This window comes from Lontra canadensis, unplaced genomic scaffold (genome assembly GCF_010015895.1).
Source record: "Lontra canadensis isolate GAN:19392208 unplaced genomic scaffold, GSC_riverotter_1.0 scaffold87, whole genome shotgun sequence".
Classification (NCBI taxonomy): Eukaryota; Metazoa; Chordata; class Mammalia; order Carnivora; family Mustelidae; genus Lontra; species Lontra canadensis.
Genome location: NW_022631081.1, coordinates 4,633,264 through 4,650,283, shown reverse-complemented (window position 1 = coordinate 4,650,283; position 17,020 = coordinate 4,633,264). Strand labels below are relative to the sequence as shown.

Genomic DNA, 17,020 nt, shown 5'->3' with positions numbered 1-17,020 from the left:
CAGGAGCGGTGGGGAGGGTCAGAGTGAGAGGGAGAAGCAGGCTCCCTACTGAGCAGGGAGCCTGATATGGCACTTGATCCCATGATCCTGAGATCATGACCTGAGTCGAAGGCAGTCGCTTAACAGACTAAGCCACCCAGGCGCTCCAAAATCTTAAAAAAATAAATAAATAAAATTAAACAATTCTAAAGTATATATTTAAAAAAGAAACAGATGAAATCAATTTGAATAGTTTTTATGAATTTATTTATTTATCCCAATATATCTTATTTATCCCAATATATCAAAAAAATCCTGCAACATGTAATCAATATAAGAAATTAATTAATTAACAAAGTATTTCATTTGGGGGGTATCATGTCTTTGAAATTTGGCATGTAAGAGCCCATCTCTGTTTGCACTAGTGACAAGCCGCAGTCCCAATACTTAACAGCCACAAGTGGCTCGTGGCCACCAGATTGGTCCGCACAGGTCTGGAATTTGGTTCAACCCAGAGGGAGGGGCAGAGGGGGAAGTGTTCTGATGGCCTGATTTATCTCCCCCTGCACCTTCAACTTCCACCTGCTCCTCTTGACAATTCCTGCCTGGCCAACCCGTGTTTTTCTCACCTTTCTCAGTGACCTCTACCTGGTTCCTGGATGCCATGTGGCCACCTGTGTCAGTGACCCACCACCAGTGGCCTCCTGACTCCACCCAGGGCTTCCAGCAACTATAGCCACCTGCCTTTGGGCTAGAGATCCTACCCAGGGGCTCACCAGCGGGCCATCCCAGAATTTCCACCTCTGCAGCTCCCTGCTCTGGAGAAAGAATCAATAATAATAGTAATTATAAAACAGTATTCCTAACATTGCATACTGACTGGGTGTGGAATGCCAGACTAATCCGTGGCAGATCTTCTTACATAATCCTCCTGACCGTCTTGGGACTGGAACCATTTTGCCCATAAAGGCTCCTATCAGTCAGTGAGCACAGAAGGGGGGGTGGGCGGTGTGCACGGCACAGCCTACAGTCAAGACCAGGGGAGGGAGGTTGGGGTCCCATGGGCCGAAACTCCTGAGGATCACCTAGAGGGTTGAGACAGGTTTATGAAAAGTTCCTCCATTTTGCTGGGAAAGAGGATCTAGGTGTGTTCCCCACAACTTGTCCACATCTCCTTTATGACCCCCTCCCGTCCCCTGCCTCGAAGGAACCTGTAGGATTCCCTGGGATGAGGATGCTTGCAGATAGCAGCGTCTGCTGTCCTCCCCTCGAGTGAGCGTTCCGGGACCCCTCGGGGGCGGGTCACCTCGCTGCGCGCTGTAGGGTGCGTCCTAGCCACCGCCCGCACACCCGGAGCTGAAGCGAGAACCAGAGGGGCGGGGCAGGGCTGGCGCTCTCCCGTTGGGGCGGGACCAACATCTGCTCGCCGGACGAAACCAGGCAGCTGCAGCGAGGCCAGGCGGCGGGCAGGCAGACTCCTGGCACACCTACGCCCCTCGACCCCTGAGCCCGCTGGGCACCATGAGCGGCCGAGTCGGGGACCTGAGCCCCCAGCAGCAGGAGGCGCTGGCCAGGGTGAGGGGGCTTCACGGGTGGGAGGCTTGGGGAGGAAGGAGCTGCTGGACGCTGCCCACCCGGGGTGGAGCCCCCCTTGTTTAGATGGAAAAGGGACCCTTCAGGGCATCTTTGGGTCCAGCTCACCGTGCCCCTGGGCACAGTGGCTGAGGCAGACATATAGGGGACAAGGGACTTGAGCACTTCTCCAGGCTACACTGGGGCTGAATCCAGCTTTCCACTCCTGACCCCTCCAGACCACAGAGTCTTGGCCCTTGTCCCCTGGTTGTGGGGGTAGGGTGGTGCTGCCATCCCTCTAGGCAGCCTTGGGCAGACAGACCAGCAGGTCTCCTGCTCTGATTGTGACATTTGTTTGTTTGGCTTCTCTTTGTGGTTTTTGGACTCCCCGGGGCCCAAGCCTTCTCCCTGTTGTCAGTGTTTCTGTTAAAGGGGAATGGAGGGGGTTTGGTGACACTCCTTCCAGCTGCAGCTGAGAGTGTCATGCCCTGGGGAAAGGAGAGCATATTCTGGTCTCAGGGGCCATAGCATTAATTTGATTTGGAGATGGCTGGGCCTGGAAATTGTGACTTAAGGCTAGCGGAGGGAGGTGACGGCCCTGGCTCACACTTTGGGCCCATGAAGGGCAGGCTTCGGGCTTGTGGAGAATGGTTTCTTTTGTGGCTCCTACCTGGGAAGGGTACTCTAGGAGAAGTGAGGACCCCCGATGAAGGAGGGGGACCCTGGATCAATTTTTAGTGAAGGAGAGAAGGGTCCAGGTGAAGAGTGAGGGGCCCTGGGTGAATTCCCAAGTAAAGGAGGAGTTTCCAGGAGCAGTGGGTCCTGAGCTGAAGGAGGAGTCCCCAAGTGAAGGAGGAGAGGGAGTCCCCTGTTTAGCCCTCTCTCTACCCACTGCCAAAGGCCTCAGGGGAGCCCTGAATGCTAGGTTCATGGGAGGGACTAGATACCTGGCCTTTGGGGGTGAATTATGATGGAGATGCTTGTGGGTCAAAGAGCCTTAAACAATGTAAAAAGAGTTTATTATGATTTTTTCCCATTATTTAAAAGAAATGAATGCTAGTTGTTTTAAAAATTAGGGAGAAAGAAGAAAGTAGGAAAAAGAAGTCACCCATGGTCCCAGAGGTCTAGACAACCACTCCTAGGAGCATTTCCTTCTAGTTTTTTCCGAAGCCTAGTTTCACCACCTGTGGTCACGCTGCCAGAGGCTGCCTTCTCCATAAGGCATCATTGTTAAGATAGTTTTTCCTTTGGGGCACCTGGATGGCTCAGTGGGTTAAAGTCTCTGCCTTCGGCTTGGGTCATGGTCTCAGAGTCCTGGGATTGAGCCCCATGTCGGGCTCTCTGCTCGGTGGGGAGCCTGCTTCCTCCTCTCTCTCTGCCTGCCTGTCTGCCAACTTGTGATCTTCGTCTGTCAAATAAATAAATAAAATCTTTAAAAACAAAAACAAAAACAAAAACTATGAGATAATAAATATTAAAAAAAAAAAGATAGTTTTTCCTTCAAGTTACTCCAGACCCTTCCCAGCACCTGCTTGTGGCTTTCTGGTTTTTTTTTTCTTTTTTTTTTTAAGTTTTTAAATTTATTTGACAGAGAGAGACAGAGCGAGAGAGGGAACACAAGCTGGAGGAGTGGGAGAGGGAGAACCCGACTCCCCGCTGAGCAATGAACCTGATATGGGGCTGGATCCCAGGTCCCTGAGCCAAAGGCAGATGCTTAACAACCGAGCCACCCAGGCGCCCTGTGGCTTTCTGTTTTACCTGATGTGCGTTCCAAGGATGGGTGGCTTCGAGACTGGAAGATGTAGATTCCTCATGGCCTCGAAGCTTCCTCACTCTGTCCCTGGGAAGACCCTCCAACATCCCAGTCTCCGTTCCCTCCTCCAAGAAGCAGCGATGTGATGTGACTTTTTCTCCTCCTGCCTCAGGGCACATCCTGGCATTCAAAGGAGGGACTCTGGTAACCTGGAGGGGCTGAGGGGTGCAGAGTTATTGTTCCTCGGTTATTGTTATGTCCTCACTCTCCCTAAAAAACTTCCTCAGGAGCCCAGAGGCTACACCTGATCCATGTGCCTTGTGGGGACTGGGGACTCCGGGTGGTGATGAGAGCTGGTGCTCTTGCTCACATTACTTGTTAACACTGGAGATGTTTCATCTTATTATTTGTTTTTCATCATGTGAGCAATACATGAACACTTTCTTGTTTTTTTTTTAATTTTTAAAATTTGTTTTAAAAGATTTTATTTATTTATTTGACAGAGAAAGAGATTATAAATAGGCAGAGAGGCAGGCAGAGAGAGAGAGGGGGGAAGCAGGCTCCCCGCGGAGCAGAGAGCCCCATGCGGGGCTCGATCCCACGACCCTGGGATCATGACCCGAGCTAAAGGCAGATGTTCAACTGACCGAGCCACCCAGGCGCCCCCAAACATACTCTTATTTTAAACATGATCCATAAAGCTAAAGGAGGTTTGGTGGACGGCTGTCAAGATAGCTTCCTATGGCTTTGCTAGCATTGGCTTCTAATCCTAAAGTTCCAATCACAGGTTCCCCTGCAAAGCCACCCCTCCAGGGCTTGCCTTCAGCTCCCTTAGTTCCCATGAAAGTGAAGCCTCCTCTCTGTCCCAGACCTGAGCTCCAGTCCCATATGCAGATTTTAAACTCTGCCAGTAGGCAGAGGCTCCCATCAGCAGGTTAGTCCCTCTCTTTCCCCAGCCTCGATAGGACCTGATGAGGCATCCCCTGCTTCTCTTGCAGCTCCTCCCTCCTTACCTTTGCCTGGGGCTGTTTCCACAAAGACTCCACTGCCCAGAGCTCTGGGCAATCCACGTTTTGCCGAATGCCCACATTTTTCTGGCACCGGCTACAAGCCAGGACTGCCGCTAAGTGCTTTGCCTGTACACACTCCTACGATTGGTACAAGTTCATCTTTATCCCACTTCACAGATTAAGAAACTGAGGCTCAGAGTGGTTAAGTAACTTGCTTCCAGATCTAGACCCTCAAGATACAGTATCAAGGGCAAGGTTCCTAAATTCTTCTCATTTGCCTATATCCGATTCACCAGGGATCTTTGTCAAAATAGAGAAAGCAGGGCCCCACCTCAGTCCTGTAGAATGAGGATCTTGGGGAGAAAGAGAACCCCCAAAATTTGAGAAGGACCTAACTCTTCCTGCCATGGCGGGCTGAAGGGTGCTCCATTCCCGGGCGGTAGTCAGCAGCTGCCGCTAACTCTGTGGTCCCCACCCTGCAGAGTCCCTGGGTAGGACTGATTGACAGACTGAGTTCGGGAAGGTCATGGTGGGGTTGGGAGCCCAGGGGTCATGGGAGCCCCTTTGACCATTATATCTCCCCCCTCAGTTCCGGGACAACCTCCAGGACCTGCTGCCCACCCTGCCCAACGCTGATGAGTACTTTTTCCTGCGCTGGCTCCGAGGTGAGGCTGGCAGGACCGGGGATAGGGGTGGGCAAAGGGGAGAGAGGGAAGAAGGGGTTCAGGAAAGTGGGTGCAACTTTGGGAGACAGTGCTACCGAGTGGGAAACGTAGGCTCTGGAATCATCCTGCTTTGGGTAGAACCTGAGTTCCCCTCCAAATTGGCATGGCACAAAAACCCCATTGAGCCCCAGTTTCTTCATCTTTAAATGGGATGGGAACACCTCCCCAAGGATTGCTGTGAGCACTAAATGAGAGAGTGTAGCACCTGGCACTGGGTGGGCATATGGTCAAGGTGAGGTTAGAGTTCACACCTGGGAGGTTCTCAGGATGACGGGCCCAGCCGGGCCTGGAGTCAGATAGTCCCAAATGTACTCTTCAGGACTTGCCTGCAGGCCTATCTGCAGTTCCTTGAAGGGAGGGCTGTGTCGTCCCCTGAGGGAAATTGGCTGCTGAGCAGGTGCCCAGCAAACACTTCAGGAAGTGGGTGCGATTAAAAGTAGAGAAGGAGTTTCTTCCAGGAATTGCCACAGGAGTGTAAAATTAGAGAAACAGAAACCTAGGGGGAGAATTCATTTCAATTCAACACACCCCATGGAATGGATTCTGAACTTGAACCAGGATTCTGAACTTGAATCAGAAGGTTGAAATCAGGCTGGAAAGTACACACACAGTTAGGTGGTGATGCCAGCCTTGGAATTGGGCAAACCTGTGATTGAATCCCAACTCTGCTGTACTGGCAGCGGACTCATTGTCTCTCGGCCTTGCTTTTCTCTTCTGAGTAATGGGTATAATATTGGTCTCCCATCTTCCAGATGCTGTGAGTCAGACATGAGGTCATGGGCAAGCATAGCACCTACACCGAGGAAGCCCTCCCTTCTCTTCTGTTTGTTCTATTTGATTTTATTTTTAAATTATTTTAATTATTATTTTCTACAAACTTTATTTTTTAGAATGGCTTTAGGTTTACAGAGCATTGTGAAGGTAATACAGGAAGTCCCCACACATACTGCACCCATTTTCCCCTATCATGAACGTTTTCATTCCTATGGTACGTCTGTTACAATTCATGAACCAACGCTGATACATTATTATTAACTAAAATCCCTACTTTGTTCAGGTCACCTTAGTTCCTCTGTCCCAGGAGCATATCCAGGATGCCATGTTACATTTAGTTGTCATCTCCCTAGGCTCTCTTGGCTGTGGCAGGTTTTATTCTGTTTTTTTTTTTGTGTGTGTGTGTGTGTGTGTGTGTGTGTGTGTGTATGTGTTTTATTAAAGATTATTTATTTATTTATTTACTTGTCAGAGAGAGAGAGAGCGCATGCGCCAGCAGGGGGAACAGCAGGCAGAGGGAGGAGCAGGCTCCTCGCTGAGCAAGGAGCCCATATGGGACTCCATCCAGGACCCTGGGATCATGACCTGAGCTGAAGACAGATGCTTAACCAACTGAGCCACCCAGGTGTCCCTTCCATTATGCTTTAAAAAAAAAAAAAGATTTTTATTTATTTATTTGACAGACAGAGATCACAAGTAGGCAGAGAGACAGAGAGAAAGGGAAGCAGGTTTCCTGCTGAGCAGAGAGCCCGATGTGGGGCTCGATCCCAGGACCCTGGGACCATGACCCAAGCTGAAGGCAGAGGCTTAATCCACTGAGCCACCCAGGTGCCCCCCATTACGCTTTTAACAAGTCATGTCCATGTCATTCTCCTGGGCTAAAGAAGGAGTGAGGACAGTAGATTTCTTGAAGCCCCATCAGACCTCTCTCCTCCTTTGGAGTCTTTCTGGATTTAAAAACCAACTTTTCCAGTCCCTGGTGCATCATTGAGAAAGGAGTAAAGTCACAGACACTGTAGGCTGCTGGGTCATGGCAAAGGAGAAGGATCTAAGGTTGGGAGAGAGGAGACAGGGTGTCCTGATGCCTTCCACTTTCTGCTGAGGCAGACCAGCTGACAGCCCCGTCCCCTTCAACTTTACCTCCGTAGCTGCCCTTCCTGCCTCACTAGCTCAACACCTGGGCAGCTGGGAGGGTGATCTCTGGGGCTGAACTTGGAGTCTCTCGGCTCAGGCCAGATGCAGAAGGGCTCACCGTGACCCTCCTTCAAGTCCCTTCACGTTTTGTTTTGTTTCTATCCTATGACTGAGTATCTCTGCCACTCGGATGCCAGCTCCATGATGGCAGGGTCCGTGCCTGCCCCATACTTCCAGCCTGGCACATAGTAGCTGCTACTAAAAAAGCTATGAGTGCCCATCAATAGTGCCCAAACCACTTTCTGTAGAACAAGAAACCGCCCTGGTTCTCAGTAGGAAATCTCCTATACACCAGAGTTATTTTTTTTAGAAGCCAATAAAAGATCATTATAGACAGTTATGGACAAACAAATTTGAAAATCTCAATAAAATCTGTGCATTCCTTAGAATATGCATATAAGGCCAAAACCCAGCAAGAAGAAGATAGAAACCTCTAAGACCAGTAAATATTAAAGACATATAAATGGTACTAAAAAGCTTCCCTCCTTCCAAAACCCAGACCCAGTGGCTTTACAGATGAATTTTCCCAAAGTTTTAAGATTAGCTGATACCTGGTTTTACAAATTGTTGGAGCTGCTTTAAAATATATATAAAAAAGTGAAAGTTACTTTATGAGGCTTGGGTTAGTTTGATTCCAAAATTAGGTCAGGATAATAAAAGAAAATTCTAGGCTTGTTACACTTGTTAATGTAGGTGTAAGGAAGTCTAAGGGAAACATTACATAAAAGAATACAATAAGGTATTTAAATTATACAGCATGATCAGTGGGAGTTTATCTTAGGTACGCAGGAAGAATTCAACATCAGGCAATCTATCAAAGTCATTGAACACATTTATAGAATTAAAAATGAGAAAGTATGTGGCTATCTCAATGCAGGAAAAGCATTTGAAAAGGCTCATCTCCTATTTATAAGATAAAAACAAAATAAAAACTTCTTAGCAAACTAGAAATCGAAGGAAATTTCCTTGGCTTGGCTTGTTAATGGTTATGCAGCAAACACCTTACAATACATGTTGCCAGTTAAGAAGTTTTAGATGCATTTTCTTTAAAGTCAGGAACAAGGAAAGGATGATGTCAAGCAGCATCATAGTTTAAACAGAACTAGAGATCCTTGCCAACATTATAAGGAAAGAAAAAAGTAATCTAGTCTATAAAGACTAGAAAGGAAGAGTTAAATTTCTTTTCCAAGTTTAGAACATTCATTTCTAAAATAAAGCATCACATTTTTAATTAAAGTGAACTTATATCTTCAAAATAAGTAACCACAACAACAGTTAACAATTTACTAAGAAGTCCTTGGGAACCAGAAGATATTATTCCTGTTTAACAGATTAAGAAACTAAGACTTAGAGAAGGTAGGTGAATTGCTCAAAGTTGCACAGCAACTAAAAGGACAAAACTAAAATTCAAACCCAAGTCTGTTTGACTCCAAAGCCTATGCTCCTCACTACCCCTAACACCAAGGGGGTTTGTGTGACTATGGGGACATCAAATATTACAGGCCAGATCAGCCTCTGGGCTGAAAAGTTTACAAAGGCTTGGATACTGAAATCAAGGACTTCTAAAGTCTTCTAGAGGATTAAAGATCCTTGCTTTTTAAAAACGTCCGGAGGTGCCTGGGTGGCTTAGTTAGTTGGTTGAGAGGCCAACTCTTGACTTCAGCTCAGGTCACAATTGGGGTTTTGAGATAGCGAGGAGTCTGCTTGAGAATCTCTCTCTCTCCCTCGCCCCCCACCCCCATGTTCCCTCTCTTTCCCTCTCTCTCTTTCTCCAAAATAAATAAATATCTTTTTAAAAAATAAAATGGTAAAAATATGTCCAGACCCCCCAATATATTCTGGTGTGTCATGGAAGTCTCAGGCTCCGTGTTTCCTCCTGAGTCTTCAAAGAACTGTGAATTCTAGACCCAGCCTCAAGCCTTCTCTTACCTTGGCTCTTTTTGCAGCTCGGAACTTTGACCTGCAGAAATCTGAGGACATGCTCCGTAAGGTGAGGCCCCATTCTCATGAGTCTCCTGCCTCCACACACTGGACCCCAGGGATCATTAACAAAGAGCTTAGGAACCCATGCCCTGTCCTGTTCTTGCGTGTTTCCTCCCTTCCTCCTTTGATCCCTTTCTGCATCAGACCTGGATCCCCCATAGCCCTCTTCCTGGCATTGCCATCTCCAGTTCTAGGTCAGTAGAGCCTGGGGTCTTGGGGGCTGTAGGCAGAGGGACCTTGCCTAATACCCACTGTATTCAAGGCCTTTGTGGTAGGCAGTCTTCAGGTCCCGCCATTTCTCCACAGCACATGGAGTTCAGAAAGCAACAGGACCTGGACAACATCCTTTCGTGGAAGCCCTCAGAGGTGAGCCTCATGCAGCATCCCCCCCAAGACCATCAGATACCTCTCATACCCCTTCCCCAACATCCAGCCTTCTGATGGCTGATAGGTTGGTTTGAGTCAGGACCTCACACCAACCCCCAACCCCGTGCCCAGGTGATCCAACTGTATGACTCTGGTGGTCTGAGTGGCTATGACTATGAAGGCTGCCCCGTGTGGTTCGACATCATTGGGACCCTTGACCCCAAGGGTCTTCTCCTGTCAGCCTCCAAGCAGGAGCTTATCCGGAAGCGCATCAGGGTCTGTGAGCTGCTTTTGCGGGAGTGTGAGCTGCAGAGTCAGAAGGTAAGTGACTGGGTCCAGGATGGGAAGCACATGGAGGGCCTGATCTGTCTAATGGGTGGCACCAAGACCAGGTAGGAGAGGCATGCTGCCTCTGCATCTCCCCAGGCCTCAGCACTCTGGGCTTTGGTGGGACGTGGCTTCCTTCGCAGTCACCCATCTGTGAGTATCTAACGTGTGTGTGGCACTCGCTGCTGGCACGTGCCAAGGATCACCAAAGCCCCTTCCCCTCTGACCTTGGATGAGAGGTTGACCTTGAGTGCAGTGAACACTCTGGCTTTGTTCCCTGAGAACCCTGTGGGCTAGTGACTCTTGAGACTTGGCACATTGCCGTGGGGCCCTAGAAGCTAATATGGAATTGCTACCAAAGGAAAAAAAAATTGAGTCCTGTGGGGCATAGGGCTTCCAAGTCAGGAGGACCCACACCAGTCTGTATAGATTTTCTCTTTGCCCTGACTCTGTACTTCCTGGTCCATACCCTTCAGAATGAATCTGTTGCCAAGTGTGGTCTGTTGGCTTTGTGAGTCTAAGTGTCTCCATGAGCCTAAGAGGACCCTGGGTCGGGGAGCTCTTGTGTTACTTCGGGATGACCTGCCTGATAGCGAGGACAGGACTTGTGTCTCCGGTTTCTGTCATGGTGCTGGACACCAAGGAGCCCTTGGCACAGAGATCTGTGACATTAACCGGGCAAAAGCATGTGTCAGGCACTGGGCTCTTTGGGAGTTATCTCACTGAATTGTCCTAGAAATTCTTTCAGAAAGTGGAATTATTCCCACTTCCCAGAAGGAGAAAATAAGGCTCAGAACAGTTAAAAACCCACCCAAGGCTACAGAACCTGCCAGCAGTGTAGCTCTGGTTTGACACACCTTGGGACTACAGACGCTGGCTGATCTGGCATACTATTGTACAGGGAGATGCCCGATGGGCAACGAATGAGGTCTTTAATTCTACTGTTTACTAATTCCGGGCATTCGTGTTGAGCAAACAGTGTGATAAGGAACCACTGTGCCAGGGCTCAGAATGCAGCATTTTCTTAGCCCCTAGGTGGGCTCAGTCTGTTTGAAAAACACTGTGGGCAGTTGCGGGCAGGGGTAGCAGGAAGGTGGAAGCTGTACAGGGTCTCCCTGGCTGGGACCTTCTGGCCAGAGTTGTCTGACTTATATCTCTGTGTCGTCCCATGTAGTTGGGCAGGAAGATTGAGACGGTGCTGATGGTGTTTGACATGGAGGGGCTCAGCCTGAAACACCTGTGGAAACCAGCTGTAGAGGTCTACCAGCAGGTGAGGTAGGCAGCTGGCTCCAGGCCAATAGGGAGCTGCTGTCCACACCAGCTTCCAGTCCATGGAGGAGGGATCACTCCCCCCACCACAGGGGCCCCCAGAGCAGCCAGTGAGGGTCTGGGGACCCCACTTCCAAGGACAAAGAGGAGCATGAGTATTATAGGGGATGAAGCATATCTCCTGGGGAAGGTGGGTGGCCAGGGGGTGGCGGTGGCAGGGTCTCCTGTCTCAACAGCATTAAAGGCCACCAAATCCAGGTATAGAATGTGTTGAAGCATGACCTTGATCAGACTTGTCTTGCCACAGTTTTTTGCCATCCTGGAAGCAAATTATCCTGAGACAATAAAGAATTTAATTGTCATTCGTGGTGAGTCCATGATGGGGATGACCCCTGGGGGAGGAGAAGGGAAAGGGGGGAATCAGTGGGTAAATCACCCAGTTTAGGTTTCTCAAACCATCCTTTGTGAAGATCAGGGGGGTTTTGTTTGTTTTTTTGTTTTTTTAGTCAGTCCTTCATAGACTGATACTTTGGGAGTATACAGAGTCTGCTCTGATAGGTTGCAGCAAAAGTCAAATAAGTTCTAAGTTTCTAAATGTAAATGCGTGTTTTCTTTACTTTGTTTTTCTCAGTGTGGTATGGTAACAGATCGTTCAAGGACCACACTGGCTGGTAGATATGTTTGGAGTGGGAATGGTCCCTGTCTGTGATGGTTGTACAGTAAGGGGCCCACCACGTGTGCTCTGGGGTCAAATGATCTGCTTTCCAATTTGACTAGCTCTGTGATTGTGAGCAAGTCTACTTAACCTTACTAAGCCTCAGTTTTTCCAGTCTGTAAAATAGGGATGCAATGACAACATCCCATAAGACAGCCATGAGGTTAAATGAGACATTCTGTGGAGGAGCAGCCCACAGAAAGTGTCCAGTCAGTGTGAGCAGTTCAGGTGGGACGTGAGGTCAAATGCAGATGCTCCATCTACTTGCACCCAAGAAAATTCCGAGGCAACTTGGGAAACGTGTGAGTGTGGACAGGAAGAGGCACTATTGGGAAATCTACATTACTGACACCCTACAACTGGGTGGGGGAGGCAACCATTTATTGAGAGCCAGGCACTCTGTCATGTGTTATGCATACATAGTTTAATTTATCTCCATTTTATAGTTAACGGCACTAAGACTCAGAGAGGGTGAGTAACTAGCTGATGGTCACACAGCAGGCAGTAGTAGAATCTAGATCAATCCAACTCGTATCCAGCCCAGGGCCCTGGCCGTGACTATACCTCTAGTCCTCTCTAGACAGCTTCCCAGGGGAGTTTCATGTGTTTCAGCCCCCAAGCTGTTCCCTGTGGCCTTCAACTTGGTCAAATTTTTCATGAGTGAGGAAACGCAAAGGAAGATAGTGATTCTGGGAGGTGAGTGACTTGGTCTCCTGGCTGTGCCCATCTCTGCCTGGGCAAACAGAGGTCAATGTGAAAGGTCCCATTTCTCCCTGCCTCATCCTCTTTAATCAGGCGCTCACCTTGGCCTGAATTCACACCCACCTTTGCACACTCTAATGAAGCTTCGGGTCCTGGACCCCAGCCTGGGTGACCACATAAAGCATTTGGGTGCTTTTAGGAGTAGGGGCTCAGGGGAGTGAGCTAAGGGAACATCAGCTTTCCTCCCTGGGTGTGGCTTCTCTGCCCTCTGTTGAGCCTCCCTGAGCCCCCCATTGTCCCCTACTGCCCGCCACCACCTTGCTCCCCCCCAGGCAACTGGAAGCAGGAGCTGCCAAAGTTCATCAGCCCCGACCAGCTGCCCGTGGAGTTTGGGGGGACCATGACTGACCCTGATGGCAACCCCAAGTGCCTGACCAAGGTACAGGGTGCTCAGAGGATGGGGAATGAGGGGTTATGACCATGGTGTAGTGCTCGCTCACCAGCCTTCACCCACAGATCAAATACGGGGGTGATGTGCCCAAGAGCTACTACCTGCGTAACCAGGTGAAGACACAATATGAGCACATGGTGACCGTGGCCAGAGGCTCCTTCATGCAGGTGGAGAATGAAATCCTGTTCCCAGGCTGTGTGCTCAGGTAGGGATGGCGGCCACGTCAGCCCTGGGCACAGCTGGGAGGGGCCTGGAGCCCAGGCAGGTGGTCATCTGTGGGGCCCTGTCCCCTGCAGGTGGCAGTTCGCATCAGAAGGGGCAGACATCGGCTTTGGGGTTTTCCTGAAGACCAAGATGAGTGAGCAGAAGCAGGAAGGGGACATGGTGGAGGTGTTGCCCATCCAACGCTGCAAAGCCCATGTGGTCCCTGAGGACGGGAGCCTCACCTGCCTCAAGGCCGGTGTCTGTAAGAGCTGTAGGATTCACTGGAGTCGCCTTCCTCCTTATGACCGAGAAATGAGCCTCTTGCCCAGGCTGTCCCGCTTGCCCTCTTTTTCTTGCTCTCGGGGAGGGGGAGGGAGTCTCTGCAAGTTACTAGATCCTGTAGCAGCTGGGGGAACTGGCTTCAGGATGCTAGGTCTGGGGAGTAGCCCTTGGGTATGGGTAACAGGGCAGAGAGGCATTTTAGAGAGTGGGATTCACAGCCTGAAGCCCCAGACTCAGCTCCTGGGAACCCCTTACACAGCACTCAACAGGCTGAGAATCAGGTAGGTAAATAGACGTGGGCTACCCTCTAGGGGTCCCCGGCTGCCCAGGGGCATAGGCACGTCCTTGTGGGAATCCCAAAGAGAGGATTCCTCCATGTGCTTATCCTTCATTCTCAGGCCATCCAAGATAGATGCAATTAGGTCCGTCTCTCCAGAACCCGCCCTCCCTAGGGACAGCACTGACCTGCCTCTCTTGGGAACAGAGCTAGGAGAAGGGAAACCCAGAGATGAGGAGCATGAGGTTTACTAATGCTCTGGTTAACACGTATCTAGTTCACCTTTGTGGAGAGGGAGAATCAGAAAGGTGGAAACCCAGAAATTTGGATGACTCATCACATCCCAGAGTTCCCTTTGCACCTTGGCATCGAAGGGAATGCCTTCTTTGAAAGGCAGGAAGGGAAAGCGGCTTGTGGAGCTCAGCCCTTTCCCCTGGGGAGAGCAGGGCTCCTCTCTCAGTTGGAGCATCAGGATAAGGGAATCCTGGTCCTTCCCTTCCCTGCTCTGTACTCATTGGGAAGTCCTCTCCACCTCTGTAGCCTCAGCTTCCTCATCCTGAAAATGGGGATGATAGTATTCCATGGGGCTGCTTTGAGGGTTTGGAAAGCCGGGAGCGCCGATGGGACGCCTGACACATAGAAGGGGCTGCCGGATGCTGGTGGTTATTCCTTTCATTAGCCCAAGGCCATGGCTGGGGCAGTGGGCGCTGGGAGCGGGGCAGTGGCCGACCCTCTGGCACCACCTGCAGTCCTGGGCCCATTGCCAAGGGCACTACGCATGCAAATATGTCAGGTTGGCTTTGCGGGATGACTTCTCTACCCTTGCAGATATCCTGCGCTTTGACAACACCTATAGCCTGATGCACACCAAGAAGGTCAGCTACACCGTGGAGGTGCTGCTCCCAGACAAGGCCTCCGAGGAGAAGCTTCAGGGTCTCTAGGCGAGGAGACTATCCCCAGCGCAGTGAAGACCCCGGCTGCCTCTGTGCCTGTGCTTTTCAACCCCATAGCACTCCCTCCCTGTCCCCTGCCCTCCCAGGCACAGGGGCAGAGCAGGAAGGGGACACCCCATCCATCGGCCACACTGAGGATTCAGACAGGCTCCTGATCCCCTGTTTGTGGAGACCAGGGACACTAGTCCTGGGACTCACCAACACCTAGCAATCTGGCCTGGGAACATGTGCCTGTGCCCCGGGCCATGCAGGGAAAGCAAAGCATCAAGTCTGAAAGAGCAAGGACGCCCCCCGTCTCTGTACCTGGGGACTCAGTGGGTGGGGATAGGGGCAGCTGGAGGTGGCCTGGTGAAAGAATGGAGCCAGCTAAGTGGTAAAGTGGAGGGTCTTGGTTCTGGGAGGGCACCAAGGCCCTTTAGACTTGCCCTCCTGCCTTTGGAGGGAAGATCAGGAATGGAGCATGAGGCCCAGCAGGGATAACCATGGCGAGGACGAGCCATGCCTGGTCACCCAGAGTTAGATGGGTGAAGACTGAGTCTATCAGAATTCTCAGTGACCCTGGCCTCCCTCTCACCACCTGCCATGATCCAGCTGATATTCAGCTTGGGTTCTTTTTGGCCCTGAGGAAGGACCAGGACCATAGCAGAGCTGGAGGGCCATGGAACATGCTGGAATAAAGTAGAATGCGCTGAGTTAGAGCTGCCAGTCCCCAGCGTGCTTATCCTAGACTCTCATTTGCTTCTTGGAGAACCGTCGAGTTTTCTTCCATCTTTGTGTCTCACTAGAGGGACAGTTAAGGGTTGTCTGTCAACAGCCCACTACCCCGCCCCAAATGCGACTCTGTAGCTGGCTGATGATGGCTGGTGATGGCTCCCACATCCCACAGTCAGGATCATCGTGTGCTTGAATGAGCGTCCAGAATGAACCAGCGCAGCCGCTGAGTGGTCAGATGTCCTTGTTAAAGGGGTCCTTGGTGCCAAGGATTAGCATTGTGGCTGCCAAGATATTTACCAGAGACAGGAAGCCTCAGCTAACACCAACATCCAGGTGCTCTGCAAACAAGAAGCCGGCTTGGGCCCCTTTCTTGCTCTCAGATTCTGTGAAAAGCTATTTAACATAGCTTTCCTGATTTCCCAGGGCCTCTTCTTCCCAGGCAAGAAAACAATGAGGCTTGGGAAGGCAGAGGTCTTCAGGTGAGCTATGTGATGTCCTTGGGGCCCCAGACCCTCCACCTGTGGCAGGCTGCATCACCCATGGTCCAGCACACATAGTCTGAAACGGGCTCTGCTGCTATAGAAAGCCAATGAACTCAGAAACACAATTTAAAGCCAAGGCATGGAGGCATGGCTGATCCAACAGCGTAGGAGGAGTTTGACAAGAAAAAATCTGGTCCTGCCAGCACCAAGGAGAGAGCCCAGGGCTGCTGGGTGAAAATCGTATGACGTCCTTGTGTCCAAGGGCTGCTCCTGCCTCCCCACTGCAACGGGCTCTCCCACCACCACCCTACGGCACGCTGTGGCCACCCTCCGCGGACCCAGAGGCACTTGGGCATTTCAGAGCCATCTTCCTGCCGCACAAGCTAGAGAGGGTGTAGCTGGCTGCGGTTGTAAGGGTCCAGGTCAGGTTTCCCTGGGCCCACCCCATGTCATGATGAGGGAGCTCACAGTGCCTCATTTAAGCCTCACATCCCCAGCCAAAAAACAAGGGGTTCATGGATTTGAACCTGATCCTTGCTTTTCCAACCACCCACAGCAAATTTCCCACAATGTGTTTGCACAGCCTTCTCTGGTTTCCTTGCAAGTAGCAGACTGGTCCATGTACAAGGGTTTAATTTCACAAATATGGGCCGCCTGGGGAGCGGCAAGGAATGGAGGGCTCAGGGGTCGGGTGTGGACACCAGTGACCTTGAATCTCAGAGCTGGTAGAGTGTACTGCGTGTGAACCTGTGAGTACAGTGGTCACCTTGGGAAGTGAGGACAGATGTCCTGTCCGGCAAGGTAGACAGGGAGCTTGTCCTCAACAACTCCATCCCTCACTCGACACCATCACCTCTTTACCAAAAAAAAAAAGGGGGAGGGAAGGGAGTAGCCCAGAGAGGGGCTGGCTCCCCTGAGGTTTGTTTCTTCCTTCCAGTCACTCATCAATGTTTATTGAGTGCCCAGCACCAGGCCCTGCAGGCCCTGGGCACACGGGGTGCTGGGCTTACCCCAGTCTGCTGGCAGAAAGCTTACCTGCACCAAGGGAGGCTGAAGTGATTCTCATGGCCATTATCAAGTGGGCGGCTCGGTGGGGCAGGAGCCAAATTCTGGGGGAGTATCCAGCAAAAAACAACAAACAAACAAAAAAACCTGATGGGGTATCAGAAGTGCTTTGCCAAAGGCAGGGACCCCTGAAGAGAGAGCTGAAGGTGTAGGCAAGCCTTCCAGACAGAGGAATGGAGTGAGAACAGGGTGTTTGAAGGATGTTTGAAGCTAGAGGAAAGCC

At 50.6% G+C, this 17,020-nt stretch overlaps 1 protein-coding gene across 1 annotated transcript; it reads left to right on the top strand.

Annotated features, from left to right (window-relative positions):
• The first annotated feature begins 1,398 nt into the window (after positions 1–1,398).
• Positions 1,399–15,234, top strand: LOC116882804 (SEC14-like protein 4). The gene is made up of 12 exons (XM_032883412.1): positions 1,399–1,554; positions 4,904–4,979; positions 8,954–8,997; positions 9,297–9,356; positions 9,489–9,677; positions 10,858–10,953; positions 11,260–11,320; positions 12,280–12,363; positions 12,702–12,808; positions 12,886–13,025; positions 13,117–13,286; positions 14,412–15,234. The coding sequence occupies exons 1-12, from the start codon at positions 1,501–1,503 to the stop codon at positions 14,522–14,524; spliced, it is 1,194 nt and encodes a 397-aa protein (XP_032739303.1). The 5' UTR covers positions 1,399–1,500; the 3' UTR covers positions 14,525–15,234.
• The last annotated feature ends 1,786 nt before the right edge of the window (positions 15,235–17,020 follow it).